The 14,346-nt window shown below is 59.4% G+C and overlaps 2 protein-coding genes across 2 annotated transcripts; both read left to right on the top strand.

Annotated features, from left to right (window-relative positions):
• Positions 1 to 1,991: 1,991 nt before the first annotated feature.
• Positions 1,992 to 4,076, top strand: VOLCADRAFT_100028 (uncharacterized protein; the record flags this gene model as incomplete). Its single annotated transcript, XM_002958675.1, has 5 exons — positions 1,992 to 2,427; positions 2,626 to 2,722; positions 3,101 to 3,167; positions 3,335 to 3,387; positions 3,917 to 4,076. The coding sequence occupies 5 exons, from the start codon at positions 1,992 to 1,994 to the stop codon at positions 4,074 to 4,076; spliced, it is 813 nt and encodes a 270-aa protein (XP_002958721.1).
• Positions 4,077 to 5,116: 1,040 nt separating this feature from the next.
• On the top strand, positions 5,117 to 13,830 carry VOLCADRAFT_100027 (uncharacterized protein; the record flags this gene model as incomplete). Its single annotated transcript, XM_002958674.1, has 13 exons — positions 5,117 to 6,313; positions 6,512 to 7,529; positions 7,664 to 7,687; positions 7,856 to 8,026; positions 8,171 to 8,751; positions 8,964 to 8,980; positions 9,733 to 9,775; positions 10,280 to 10,345; positions 10,902 to 11,020; positions 11,297 to 11,842; positions 12,191 to 12,456; positions 12,508 to 12,659; positions 13,177 to 13,830. The coding sequence occupies 13 exons, from the start codon at positions 5,117 to 5,119 to the stop codon at positions 13,828 to 13,830; spliced, it is 4,854 nt and encodes a 1,617-aa protein (XP_002958720.1).
• Positions 13,831 to 14,346: the final 516 nt, after the last annotated feature.

Below are 14,346 nucleotides of genomic sequence, written 5' to 3'. Positions count from 1 at the left end.
AACATTGGGCATGATGCCGACAACAGATCCGACCACGATATACACCAGGCAGCTTACGGGAATGTCGCAGCCGGGGCTTCCTTCCGGCCCTCAGCTTCCGGCATACATGAACGTCGGTTCTACGGTACAACACCCTCCCACCGCCCCGGACCCGACGACGCTGCTGCTACAAATGCAGCAGCAGATTGCTTCACTAGCGGCGCAGCTAAACCAAGCTACGCTCCAAGGTGGGCACCGACCGGGCTCAGGGGTATTTACCACTTTGACGGAGGACTATGCGACCCCGAGAATGCAGCGCTCGCCCGCCGATTCACGGTTTCCCTTTCCGCCGTGGATTTTAAGTCAGTTGCCGGAGGTTATGGATGTAGAACACATGTTGTTGCATGATTTCCGCGCTCTACCTGAATGGCGGGAATTGGAGCAAGCGCAGCGCGCCCATCCGGATCGTGCTGGTTCGCTCCTTTACGAGTTCGGCATTATCGTGACGTCGTTGGCCATATCAGAGTTGGTTTGTGTAGGAATGGAAGCGTTAGCGAAGGCGTTGCTTTACGGTGGCATGCAAGATGCTTGTCAGAACGCGTGTCAGAACGCGCTCGCGACGCTGCTCTACGAAATGCGGTGGCAATCGTCTATTTTGTCGGCGCGCCTGAACTGCTTAACGACTTTCAGTAGGCAAGGTCGGGATGGGTTGAACACAAAAACAAGATAAGCTAACCACGTAGCGCACGTCCTGGATGACATTAGAAGATGCAGGTTGCAGTACGTTGAAGATTAATCAATCTGTTATCTGTTGGGTATTGGCATTTTTCTTTTTAAGTTCTTGTTTCCAGTTCGGCGGTTCATGAGCCTTGAGGCTCGTCTGGACCGTACAAGCTTGAAGCTTGTAACAAAAAACGTCAAATAGTCTCGCTATTCGGTAATGCCAGCACTATAGAAGCTCAAAGACACATAACTTGCACAAGATGGCCCTGCCGCAAATTGTACCCGTATCCTGTCCGTTGTGAAGTCAAGATGGCAACGTTACCGGAATGCCTCAAAACGTTTCCTGACGTTCTGGCGCTTGCCAAAGAACATTTTGAGGCTCACCTGGTAGTTGGTTATGGATCCCGAATTGGATACGATGACATCGATGCCGTCCTTAAAGAGCTCCGACCCTGGCTGAAGGATGTGCAGGCGCGTTGTGGCGATAAGGTAGCAGTACGCTTCCCCCCCATGCCATCGCGACAATGAACGCCCTCGCAATATCTTGTCCTTAACAACAAAGCCTCCTTGAAATGATCCAGATTTCTATGGGCCCCCTTCCCCCCCACCTCACCCTGGTGCTGATGTGTGGGACAGGGGGGGGCATACCTTCACCCGTGGCCGCTATCCGGCAAAACCCTGTCTTCCCCGCTATTTAGGGGCACCCTCATCTAGTCACCCTAGTCAACTTCTCAATGGATCGCTCAGATTCCGCACCCTGCTGTTTGTTGGCCCTGCTGTTTGTTGGCCAAGCACCCTCTTCCCTCCCCTAACATTCCCTAACTCCTAAGCGAAGCTCGCTACCAATTAATGAAACAGCACACCATTCACCCTCATGGACTCTTTACCCCGTACCTATCCGTCCATGGCCATTTGGCCTTCAATTCGAACTCCCATGGGGATAATTCCTGCCGTGCAGCCATGGCTTCTCATCTACGGAGGCGACCCAGCCCAGCCAGATGCCCCAGGCGTGGGGTTGCTGGTGCAGCGCCTGGCGGAGGCAGCGGCGGCAGCAGCCACAGCACGGCCAGCACGCTGCCATGTGATGGCACCACTTGTCAGTTCGAATTCTGATCCGCCGCAACCCCAGGACTTTGTAAGATACTATTACATGTAAGCCACTGGTGCTTCACATAGGAGCAAAAGGAAACTAATGATGCACTAGCCTACGTATGCTTACATGATAGATGTACAAGATACGCTTTTTATGCTCTTTTGTATGCCCTCCATCTGAACTGCGGGACCGCAGAATGAAACCACAGTATATGGGGGACGTGCAGGAGGCCCCCCAGCAGCTGGCGGGACAGCATAAAGCTGTGGAGCCGGGGCAGGGTGACAGCAATGGAGACGGCGGTAGTGGAACTGGCGGTGGCGGACACAGTGACATTATGCATTGCGGTGGTGACAGCGGCAGTGGCAGTGGCAGTGGCAGCAGGGTCGGCGGCAAGGTGCTTGGGAAGAGGCGCACAGCAGGTGGTGCTCACAGCGACCATGAGGGGCAAGGCCGGGGTAGCAGTGGTGGCGACGGGCAGGAAAAGAAGCAACGCCACCGTGTGGCTGACGAGGACTGCCAACAGCAGCAGGATCAGGAGCAGGCACAGGAGCACCAACTGGAGGGCCAGGAGCTGCAGCACCGGCACCTGCACCGGCAGCAGCAGCAGCAGGAGAGGAAGGCGATGGAAGAGGGTGAGCCGCATCAGAGTCCTGATGGACAGCAGGATCAAGATCAGGAGCAGCAGGCATCAGGCGCACACAGCACCCGCATCAGAATGGTACCAGCCTCGGCGACTGAGCAACAAACGCGGCAAGCAGTGGACACTACCATCACCACAACAACCACAACAACCACAACAACTGCAACCACAACAATCACCGCAACTACAGCCGAATGTAGTGGCCGGGGTCCGCAGCTATGGGGCGGTATCATCAACGGTCGTCCTGTGGGGCCCAGCCAGTTCTACCTAAACGATGAAATGCTGGGGTGTGTGATGGCCCGGTTGGGTTGGGTTGCGCCATCATGGGGGGACGGAGGGAGAGGGCGTCCACACGTATTGTGTGATGGGTGTTGGCAACCAGGAAACTCCACGCCAGAAGCTCTTTCCGATGTCTTGCAGGTTCATATCCCAGATCCCCGCGCCCCCACCCATGGCACATCCTCGTAATGCTCTTCTCCTCCCTTTCTTCCCTCTCCCCTTTCTGAGCATTCATCACATGACGTAAATTAACGTTCCTTAACTCCCAATCTTAGTCACACACAATTACACCTCGAATTGCTTCGTTTCATGCTTTGAATTTTTTCACTTCTACCCATTTGATTTCTCGCACCCGCCCCCTCAACCCCTGGTGCCGCTCCTTTCAGGACAAGCCTCCGACCGCGCCTGCTGACCAGTGTGCTCGCAGTGGGCGGTGGACCCATCGCGGTCCAGGTGCGCATCCTGTGCCGTCTTTGTATATTTTGTCTCTTCATCTGTCAATGTCTATCTATGTTCACATGGCATTCGGCATTATGTCGGTGCAGCCCAGCCCTGCATGTGCACGCTCGCGTGTGGCCACCCGCAACCCCTTGTCTGATCCGGTCTGGTCGGGTGTGTAGGAATTGGACTATGCCGCCAAGAGGAATGTACCCTGGACCTACATACGCTGCAGGTGCGCCTGGCCCCCGCCCGCCCGCCCGCGTGTGTGTGTGTGTGTGTGTGTGTGTGTGTGTGTGTGTGTGTGTCTGGGTGCACGCGTCAGAAGGGAACATCGCCCACGTAATATCGCAGCATCAGTAGTGCATGCAAGTATGCAGTGTCCGCGTATATGTATGGATGTTATTGCATGTGTCTGTGTGTGGAAAGGGTTACCTTAACATGCTTTTGCGTGTGCATGTGTATGTATGCATGTATGTGCATCCACATGTGTACAATCCTTGTGCTTTGGGGGTTTGTATCCAAGCAGCGACTCATAGGGCTCGCATCAATCGAGCATCCATGGAGTGAAAACAGGGTCCATCATCGATCCCCTTTCCTGGCGTTGTGTCCAGATGCATGTATGTGGATATGCTGCTTCTCATCCTGATGTGGCGTTTCCTGGCTGTCCAGGCTTGATTACCATTGTCGTCATTACCGTGATGATGGTGTTAAAATGTGACTGCTAACACGGGCGGGCGCTGCTGCCGCCACTGTCGGTCCAGGGGCCGGAACGTGACTCCCGGCAACGAGTACGGCCCGGTTGATGACTGGGTACGGCAACAGAGGCAGCAGAAGAGCCACGAGACGGGAGGCGAGGAGGACGAGGAGCAGCCACCGCCGCCGCAGCAGCGGCAGCAGCCGAGTGAAACAAAGCGGGCGTAGGGGGAGAGGCGCACGTGATTATATGCGGGCGACAGGGGATAGGGTAGCTAGCAAGGAGCAAGGCACGCTGGCCTGGTTCGTAGCCAGGCTGGCTAGCGGGTCCGCAGTTAGATCATTGAGAATCAAATTTACGAGATAGTTGGTTCGTAGACGTAGACAGAACGGGTGATGGTGGGTTCAGATCCACAGTTAGTGTGCCACAGGCCAGTCAGAACGCCGCGCCGGGCTGGTAAGCGCTGCTCGATCGCACGCCACGAGGAAACTTCTATGCATGACGGGCGCGCAAGAGTAAAATTGGCAAAAGTGAGGTAGCACTAGCAGCGGCTAGCGGCGGCCGTCAAAAACGTTCGGCCGGGTGATGATCTGGCTGGGACCTTGCTTCCCAAAGCCGCACCTCTCATTCAACCCGCTTCCTTTGGTCAGGCCCCTGTGTAACCTTTATCATGATATGGGTATCTACTTCGTGCTCCTTGGATCATACTGATAGGGGATGGAAAGCGGATGAAACAAGGGAGCGCAGTGCTGGCGGCACATGTGCGAAGTGGCCAACCTTGGCGACCATTTCATGACGGCCTGATTGTTTTCTCCTCATATCGATACGTCTATATGAAGCGGCCGAGGAGGGCCAAGACTGTATATTTGCTTCGATTTGTTTATGGGATGTGTCTGTGTGTACGAGGCGCTCTGTCCCGATACGTCACGCCTGAACTGAATCTCATTTGGGTTGCCGCCGCGCATTCTCGCAAATGGATGAATCTATAACCAAGAAGCAGAGATTACCTCATCTGAACGCTTTGTTCCATAGGATTACAATCTTCAGCTATATTTAAAACCTGCGCCAACCGAGGCCACAGAGACATCCTGCCACAAGGGCCGCGTAATGAGGACTGGCTCGCAACAAAGGGCAAGGTCTGCTGTCCCTGGGTTACTTGTTTCCGTTTTAGAGCTCCTCGTTCGAGAGGGTTAGCTGCCAACGAGATTTATTCTTATTTTCACGCGCGCAGACAGTAATTTCATCTGCACGCCGTCAACCCGTTAGCATGTCCCATTCTGGAGACGCAGTAGAACTGTTTTACAGTCAGCAGCAGCAGCAGCCGTTTATTCGATCGGAACACGAAAACGGCGATGAGAAGGAAATGGACGTTTCGCAGCTGCAAGTGGCTGCAGACGCGCATCAACAGCAGCAGCAGTCAGCGGCCTTCTCTCACGGAGACCTAGCACCCCTAGGACCTCCAGCTGCGAGCAACCAAGAATACGTAATAGTTTCACCACTGGAAACCGGCCCGTTGCCGCATCCGGGACCAGGTTTTCTTGTCGGACCAGCTGCGGGGTTCGAACGACCCATGGGTCATTCGCCACCGGACATGGCAACAGCACAAGAGCGCAGTGCGAACATGGTCACAGGCCAAGGCGCTCTCGAAGAGCAGCAGCAGCAGCATCGGACCGCAGCCGCAACGATGCCGTACGGTAGCTACGATGCTGCGATAACGGTCAGCCCTAACGCGTACAGGATGATCCCGACGCCCTGCAATGGGTTTCAGCCAGCTGCCGAGACGGCGGCACCGCCGCCGCCACCTCCGCCACTGCTATCGCCGCCACCGTTACCGCCCCCACCGGCTCAATCAATCCTTCAGACCGTCTTGGATCTGTCGCCTTTTTCCAATGCGGCCCTTCCGTACGGCATGATCCCGCCACTGCAAGGCAACGCCGACAGCGGCTGCCTGCCGTTAACGGAGCCTCTAAACGGTAGTGTCGGTGTTGTATCCGCATGCCCTATGGAGCCGTATTTGGCGGTGGCGGCGGCGCCGCCGCCGCCGCCATCGGCGTTCTCCCCTGCGGCGGCGGCGGATGTTCATGTCCCCGCGCACCTCTCCTGGAGCGCCTCGCCAATAGAAGCGGCTCAACCGACACCCGCGCAGCTGGAGCTCCGTGAAGGACAACCGCTGCCGCTGCCTCTGTCGCTGCCGCCAGCAGACATGCGCTTTGAGCCCGCGGAGGGTGATATGTACGGCGACATGTACGGCAATGCCAGTGGCAATGTCAGTGCCGGCGATGTGGCAGCTATCCAAATGGACCCTTTCGGGTCCTTCCTTACGGTGCAGCAGCACATGCAGCTGCTGGCTTCACTGGCGCATGAGAATGCCAACCTCCACCACCTGCAGCCCCTGCAACAGCCGCCGCAGCCGCCGCGGCCGCAGCTACCGGCGACGGCACTCTCACCACCGACGTTGCCTGAGGTTCTACCGTCGCAGCGCAACAGCGGACACAGCCAAACTTCAATCAACTGTCTGCCACAGAACTCCGACGTGCCACCGCCACCGCCGCCACCGCCGCCGCCGCCGCCGCTGCCGTCACAGCAGAAGCAGCAACAACAGCTGCCTCTGCAAGGAGGGCTGCCTGCAGCAGATTCCTGTTACACCCCCGCCGGCACGCAGGAACCTCGCCTTTCTCTCGAGTTGCTGGGTTCGAGCCTGCCAACCAACAACGGCATCGATAGGCCTTCGAAAGCGGCTCATAACGCCGACGGCTATTCGAAACTGACATGCATCGCTGCCGGCCCACCGCTGGCAGTTGTGACGGGTACGGCAGCAAGTGGCGGTGGATTGCCTGAGAGGTCCATCAGCTTCAGCGGCTTTTGGGGACCCCAGCTTGGACCGAGGGAGGCGCCGCCGCCGCCGCCGGCGTCCGCGCCGCCGCTGCTGCTCTCGGCGGCAGCGCACCTCGACGGCATGCCGCTGCATTTGCTACAGCCTACGGCTGCGCTGGCGGAGCACCCTCCAGGTGCTACAGCCGTAAGCGGTAATGGCGGGGGTGTAGAGGTGCCGACGCTGCAGCCTGTGTACGGCACTGCAACGGAGGCCGTCACACCACGGCTGATTGCCAGTCATGCCTCATCCTTTGCGCTCTTCTCCCCGCCGCGCTATGCCGTACAACCTGCGCTGCCGCCACAGCCATCGGCGCCACTTCCTCAGCTGATCTTCCCAGGGCAGTCACGTACGGAGCAAGATTATATGGCGCCGCCGCCGCCGCCGCCCCATCAGCACATCTTCGTGCCTGTGGATTGCACGGAAACGCAGCCGCCGCCACAGCCACCACAACCGCGTCATGTGCAGCCGCAAGATGCGCTGCAGCAGAGACTGCTAGCAAAATTTGGACCTGGATTGCAGTACGACACGCTAGGAGTTGCTGTACCTGACGTGACGCCACCGGAGGTGACGGCGACAGCGGCGGAGACCAACGAGGTGCCGGTGGTGGCGGCGGCGGCGGCGCTGGAGGGTCCGCTGTCAACGTCACCCGGCACCGTGGCCATGGAACTCGACTTTGGAGCCGCCGCCGTTGAAAAGGTCACCTGCGGTGGCGGCGTTGACTGCATTAAGGAGGGTGACGGCGGCGGCGACGGCGTCACGAGTGCATTTCTACTATCGAATGGCTGCCGTACAGACGTGGTCGACGGTATGGGCGTGATGGGACCTGCTGCCGCTGCAGCGGCGCTGCTGCCATCACCGCCACCGCCGCCGCCACCGCCGTTGACGAGCAATTCGGATGGTGTCCCCGACGGAAGTCCCCGACCCACGGGCACTCCGCAGGCGGCCATGGCCTTTCTCCGTCAGGTGTGTACGGCACATGCGAAGGTTTCCATGTACGGCAATCCACTATACCGACGATGTAAGATGTATAGATCTGAGGCCCTCGTGATTAAGATGACATGTTCCAGTTGAGATTGTTTACTTATAGGTACGACATGCCGTACATATCCTCCCTCTTCTTGACAAAGCCAGGGGCCCTTACTTGGCAGGTCATGAACGACGGCGGCGACATCAACGGCCACGACGAGCGGCTACATGGTGTACTGCACTCGTTAGATTCCTCGCCTCGATTCGGCGTCGGCGGCGGTACGGCTACGGGTACGGGTACGGACGATGCCGACAGTGGCGCTGCCGCCGCCGCGGGTGAGTGTACGGATGTGTGTCAATAAACATGATATCCTTACCTTGCCAAAAGGTGCTGAAAAGATAGGAAGGAGCAGAGGAACTTTCTGGAGAGGCGATAGCTGTACGTGTGTGTATGTATGTATGTATGTATGTATGGCACAGGCGGCAATTGCAAACCTTACAACAACAACATCAACAACAACAACAATAACAACAACAACGGCGGCGGCGGCAACGGCGGCGGGATGTCGACGCCGACGCCGGCAGCTCTCGACTGCGGTAGTAGCCGGATGCTTGACAAGGTGGGCCCCAGCGGCGCAAGCAGCGGCGGCGGTGGAGAGGGAATCGCAGAGCGGCAGGGCAGCAGTACGGCAGCGGCGCAGCGATGGCTGGAGGACGTTGGCGTGCCCGCTGAAGCCGGCACGCTGCGGAGTACGGCAGCGGGGCTCCATAGCGCGGATGTCCCCTGCGAAGGATTACGGAGTGGGGGCAATGAGGGCGCTGCCGTACCGGCGGCGACGGCGACGGCCGAGGGCGAGGAGGGGCTGGAACGTGGTATCGCGGATGAAGATGTCCTTGACGACGGTGTACGGCAGTCGACGGAGGCGGAGGCTTCAGAACATCGGGACACTGACTCGCTGATGATGCCGAATGCGGCGACGGTGGAGGCGGCGGAGGCGGAAGACAAGAGCCGTGTTCTGACCAGCGGTACGGGCGCGGCGCCGCAGGCATGGGACGAGCGGGTGCTGACGGCATCAGCTCCGGCGCCGCCATCCGTGCTCAACGGCCCGACATCGCCGGCTCTGCAACACACGTCAGCACCAGCGGCAGCGGCAGTGGCGGCAGCGGCAGCATCAGGCCACGACGGCGTCATGGACGAAGCCGACGACGGCGGCGCCGCTGCCGCGGCGGATCTTCCCGTCACGCCAACGCCGCCGCCGTCGTCCCGGCGGAGCAGTCGCGACGGCGGCGGTACGACCGGAATGTCTATGGAACGGGGCCGCCAGGTCGCCGGCGGCGCCGTCAGCCCGCCCTCTGTCATCGACGGCTTCCACCCCGATTGGCTGGTGGTGTTGACGACCGACGGGCGGTTCTTCCAGCCGTGTCCCACCTGTAACCCGCAACACCCCGGGAGCCGGGATGCGCTGATGACGTTTCTTGACGTCACAGAGCCGTACAGCCCCGGCGTGTGCAACTACTGCCGGCAAGCACGTCTAAATGCAGGGCACAGGCAAGTGGACAGACAAACGTACACACTTACACATGCACATGGAGCTACCCAAGGGACGCAAAGGGGGGCCCAGGGGGAGAGTCGGTGGGTACTGTTAGGAGTACGACGGAGTACGGAGTATCGAAAGGGGGCAGAGGGGGTGTTGAATGGTGGGGCGTAGTAGTTGGGGGAGGCGGCATGCAAACATCATCCCTCTAGGGGGGTTCGCTTAATGGACTCAGATTCGGATGAGGCACTTACATCCTCCACCGGCAATATCAACAAAACGATGCGGAGTTCTTTTCTTTGAGGACTTCTCCCCACAAACCTCTCAACAGTTACTGGTTGGTAACTCCTTGTTGCAAATTCCTGCAGTATGTATGTAGGTCTGTCTATTCCTGCGGAGTGTCCGTCTATTGGATACTGATATCACCATCACACTCGTTTGTGGTTCCCCTTTCCCCCCGCCTCCCGACACACACATTTTCACACACAACACACAACACATCGACAGGTTGCTGCAAGTGCGGCGCAGCACGTATCACGAGGTCGTACAGGTACGTACATGTTTACGGCAAGTACGGCAAATACTCGCTACGTACTCGCTACGTACGGAACTGGTGGACATTGCCGAATTGAATCGAATTGAAAAAGTTGACAGAGGGGGAGATGTTAGCATCCCGCCGGGTTAGAGGTGACCGGCATGCTTGACGTGTCTGGCTTGTGTGTATGTGTGCATATGTGTATGTGTGCATGTGTGGCTGGATGGGTGGATGGGTGGATGGGTGGAAGGGCGGCAGGAGTAGATGACGCTGTGTTGCGGTGATGAGGTTGTTGACTGTAGTGACCGTAGCGCCGCGACCCAACTCGAGTACCTACCTACCCACGCGTGCCACGTTCCCCTTTCGGACTCCGTACTCGCTAGGGGCAGTTTCGGACTTGGGGACGCCGGGAGCAGTTCATTTCTAAGTTTCTCGCATATGTGATGTACCCCCTTCGCTCCTCCCCTTTTCTCCCCCCCCTCCCCCCTTGACCCCCCCGCTCCCCACCCCCCTTCCCAGGTCGCAGATGTAGCACCCCTCCTGGACCTTCAAGGAGTTCAGCTCTACACCATCAACCATGCAAGGGTGCGTGTGCAAGCCGCCGTGCGTGTGTGTTGTTTCTTAACGGGCGAGGGGAATATAATCGCCTGTGTTCATTGTACGGAAACGCAGCGCGCTTGAGTATTTATTTATTTGCGGGTGCAGAGGGACTGGTGTCTACGTACTTGTTTGTTCGTCTGTCTGTCTGTGCTCCCTGTGCGTTTGTATAGTCTGTATACGTGTATTCGAGTCCGGCTTTTGGTCTGGTTTCGAAACATGTCTGCCACGGCCTATCTGCTGCCTCTGCCACCTGTCTGTACCTGCGTCTCTTAGGAGCAAACATACATACACACATACTCGGGGCTGCATGGGGAGAGGATGTAAAGGCCATGATCGTCCGCCGCACAAAACCGCAAAACCGCCAATTCCCAACAAAATCCGCAACCCTAACTTCTCCTTCCCGAGTTGGTAACCCTCCAGGTACTTTCCCCCCTCCTTAAGTGCGCGTCCTCCCCAGCAAACTATCAAAACCCCTCCTCTAACGGGCGACTGGAGACCCTACTCAGCCCCTCCGCCCCTATTCCCCCCCTCCGCACGTCAGGTGGTGTTTCTCCGCAGCCGGCCTCAGGCCCGGCCCCCCAAGGGCGCCGCAATGCCCTCCCGTTGCGAGCTGGACGGTCGGCAGCTGATGGATGTGGGGGCCAGATACTGCTCGCTGAGGTGGGTCGGTGGGTCGGTGGGGTTATGGGGATGCCGGGTTGAAGGTCGGCATTGTGTGTGGGGGGGCGGGTAAGGAGGGAGATCGTCAGAGAGGTCAGGGCGGTGGTAGCGGCCTTGTGGCCTTTGGTGAGGTGGCCTATTCGCACACCTCGGCAGCCCCTCCGTCTCCTCCTCTGTACGGCCACGCATATATATACATATATACGTACATACGTACATATGGAATACACGCGTTTACAGGTCTGCATACTTACAAACATACAATCCAACGTACAGATGTAAGATCGAAATGGAGTCGGACAACATCATGCTGGATCGCGACAGCCCCGCCGCTGCGGCCGTCAGGACACACGTGGAGGCGATGCAGGCCGGGGACGGCGGCGCCGCTGCCGGACCTGCCGTACAACCCGTTGACACGTCACTCCGGTCGTCTTCGGCGCTCGGTCGATCTATGGGCGCGCATCCGCGCCGTACAACGATGACGCTGACGAAGGATCCGACGACACCGACCCTGGCGTCGGCGTCGGACGTTGGGCCGGACGGCGGCGCCGCCGGCGAAGCGCTGGCGGCGATTCAAGAGCCAGGGGAAGAAAGCCGAGGCAAGCGGCGTCGCATGGAATCGCCGTACGATTTTCTCGGTGGCGTTCGGGGCTCCGTCAGCTCGGGATCCCCCTCCGGCCGTGGCGGCCATCGCGGAGCCATGCCCGTAATTAACCTCGCAAAGTACCGTACGGCGGGGCCGAGCTCTGTCGTACGCCGTACGGAGCAGCGCCAGCGTCAGGCGCAATCGCAGCCTCTGCAGGGCTCGCTGCCGCTGCCACTGTACGGAGATGTTGAGCTGGCGGCAGCAGCAATGGCGGCGGGGGTGCCATCTGTACAGCAACAGCAGCTGTTGGCGATTCAATGGCTGCAGCAGCAGCAGCAGCAGCAGCAGCAGCAGCAGCAGCAGGAACAGGAGGCTGGGCAGCGCTCTTCCCGCCGTGAAGGCGCCGTCTCTTCCGTGACACTGCTGGATATTGTGCCGACAAAGGTTTCAAGACGTGATCAAGGATTATCTGCGGCAGGCGGGCCGCGTGCTGCCGCCGCGGCTGCAGCCCAGGCTTTGATGGAGGAGACAGCAGCGGTTGAGCCAAGCCCCTCAGCAGCTGCCGCCGCTGCTGCCGCCAGCAGCAGCGGCGCACTTGGAGGGTACGGCAGCGACGGCGTCGATGGCCCACGGCGGGGACGGGGGACGGTACAAGAACCTGACGCCGGCGGCGGCGGCGAATATAACGCCAACGGTGCCGCTGGGCTGCTGCTCCTGGGGAAGGCCGTCGCTTCCAGCCCGCGCAGGGGCGCGCAGCCACGACAGTCCTGCCTGGCGCAGCGTCCAGCGGCCGCGCAGGCCACGCCGCCGTCAGTGGCGACGGGCCTGCCGGCGGTGCCGTCGCCGTCTAGTAAGTCGCCCACTGGTCGCCACGCCCGCTTCGGCCCCGCCCCCGCCTCAGCCCTTGGGGGTATCAGCTTGCTGGCGGGGCCGCCATCGCCCTCCCTCGATCTTCGGCGGCCGACGGCGGCGGCAGCGGCGGCGGGGCCGCCGCCGCCGCAGCAGCCGCAGTCGCCGCGTGGCCCCGGCACTGCCTCAACTGGCATAATCGCCGTCAATGGCGAAGATGTACGGGATGCTGAGGCAACGGCGGCGGCAGTCGCGCCAGACTGGGTGCAGCGCCCGTCGAGCAGCTTTATTGGTGGCGGTGGTGGCGGCGGTGATGACGGCCCTATCGGCAGCGTACTGGGGCTCTTGACTGGGGGGCGGCAGGACAGCGTGAGCGTCAGCGCCGGCGGCGGCGGCGGCGGCGGCATCAGCGGCTATGTGACTCCCGAGCTGGCGGAGCATTTGGTGGCGAGACGAGCAGAGCAAGTACGACGCTTGTGCCCAGGAAGAAGTTATTTGCCATGGCCGCAAAATGTTTATCCTAAATCTGCTTTGTGCTATGATCCAATAAAAACGAGTTAGCTTACGTCAGGCATATTGCGAACCAAAAAAGGTATTTGAAGAAGCCTTGGAAGACACGTGCGCTTGTGCCGTAATGTACGACAACCGTTGGTTGACGGTCGTACAAAATTAGCGCGTAAAATCCAACGAGGAAATGCGATGTGACCCTATCGCAATGCAGGTGGCAGCAGCTCTAGCGGCCGGTTCGCCTGGTCGGGGCCAGCGCAGCAGCGGAAGCGCGGGAAGCCTAGGGGTTGGCGGTGGTGGTGGCGGAGGCGCCTCCGCCGTAACCGCCGGTGGGGGCGCCTTCAACTTGCCGCCGCTACCAGGCCTTGAGCCCGATCCCCTATCTGGGTGGGCCGCTCTCCTCCGCCTGCAACTACCGTTGGTGCCATCACCACAACGGCCACCGCCGCCGCTGCCTCTGCCGTACTGTGACCCCGCTGCCGTGGCGGAGGCGACGACGGCGGCGGCAGCGGCACCACCAGCGGGCGCACCACCAGCGAGGTCGCCGGGGCAGCGGAGGAGCGGCAGCAGGGGCCCGGCGTCGTCGCGAAGCCCTGCCAGTGGCGGTGGGGGCGGCGCCGGCGCTGGCGCAGTTCCCGCTGCTACTGCAACTGCTGCCGCCACCTCGGCAGTGGCAGTGGCAGCAGCAGCGGTGGCGGCTTCCCGAGGCCACACCCGTTCAAGCAGCGCCCACAGCCTTGACAGCGGAGATACGAGGTCCACGAGCAGCCACCGCCACCTTCAGCAACAGCACTTTCTGCAGCAGCAGACACAGTACCACCACCACAAGCGAAAGGGTGGCAAGCCGCATCGGAGCGCGCTGGAATGACGTCCAAGCCTGCGGCAGTCGGATTAAAAAACAGGAGCCGTACGTTCGATCGTACAAAAGGAGCACACAGTCCACTGCCCTCGATCCACTGCCGCGTCCTGTTACAAGTTTCATGTTTGCAGCTTATAGATGCACACAGCACCACGCACACACGCACATAACTGCGCCGAGATGCGCACGAGGGCAGCGGCGGTTCATCTGAAATAGTTGTGTTCGTGTAGAAAATCGTATGTTTTCAGCCACGTCGTTGAAAGCTGTATAAGTTTTGAGGATTAGTTGATAGTATTGTTTTTTCGCTTCAGGTTTCATGATTTAGCCCTGGATGATTTCATTAATAATTTTTAAATTGATTTGTGGAACTACGATGTTCGGCAAAAGCTTAGACTTCGTCTCTTTGCCCTTATGTTCACTTTGCTTCTCTCTGTTTCATGTCCATCTGTCCCACGTCCCGCCCAAAGCAAAATCAGGAATGTTGCCAGTCCCTAGGCTTGCACCTTGTGTCACATGCCTGTGCTC

Source organism: Volvox carteri (assembly GCF_000143455.1).
Source record: "Volvox carteri f. nagariensis unplaced genomic scaffold VOLCAscaffold_102, whole genome shotgun sequence".
Taxonomy (NCBI): Eukaryota; Viridiplantae; Chlorophyta; class Chlorophyceae; order Chlamydomonadales; family Volvocaceae; genus Volvox; species Volvox carteri.
This window is presented reverse-complemented; position numbering and strand designations above follow the sequence as displayed.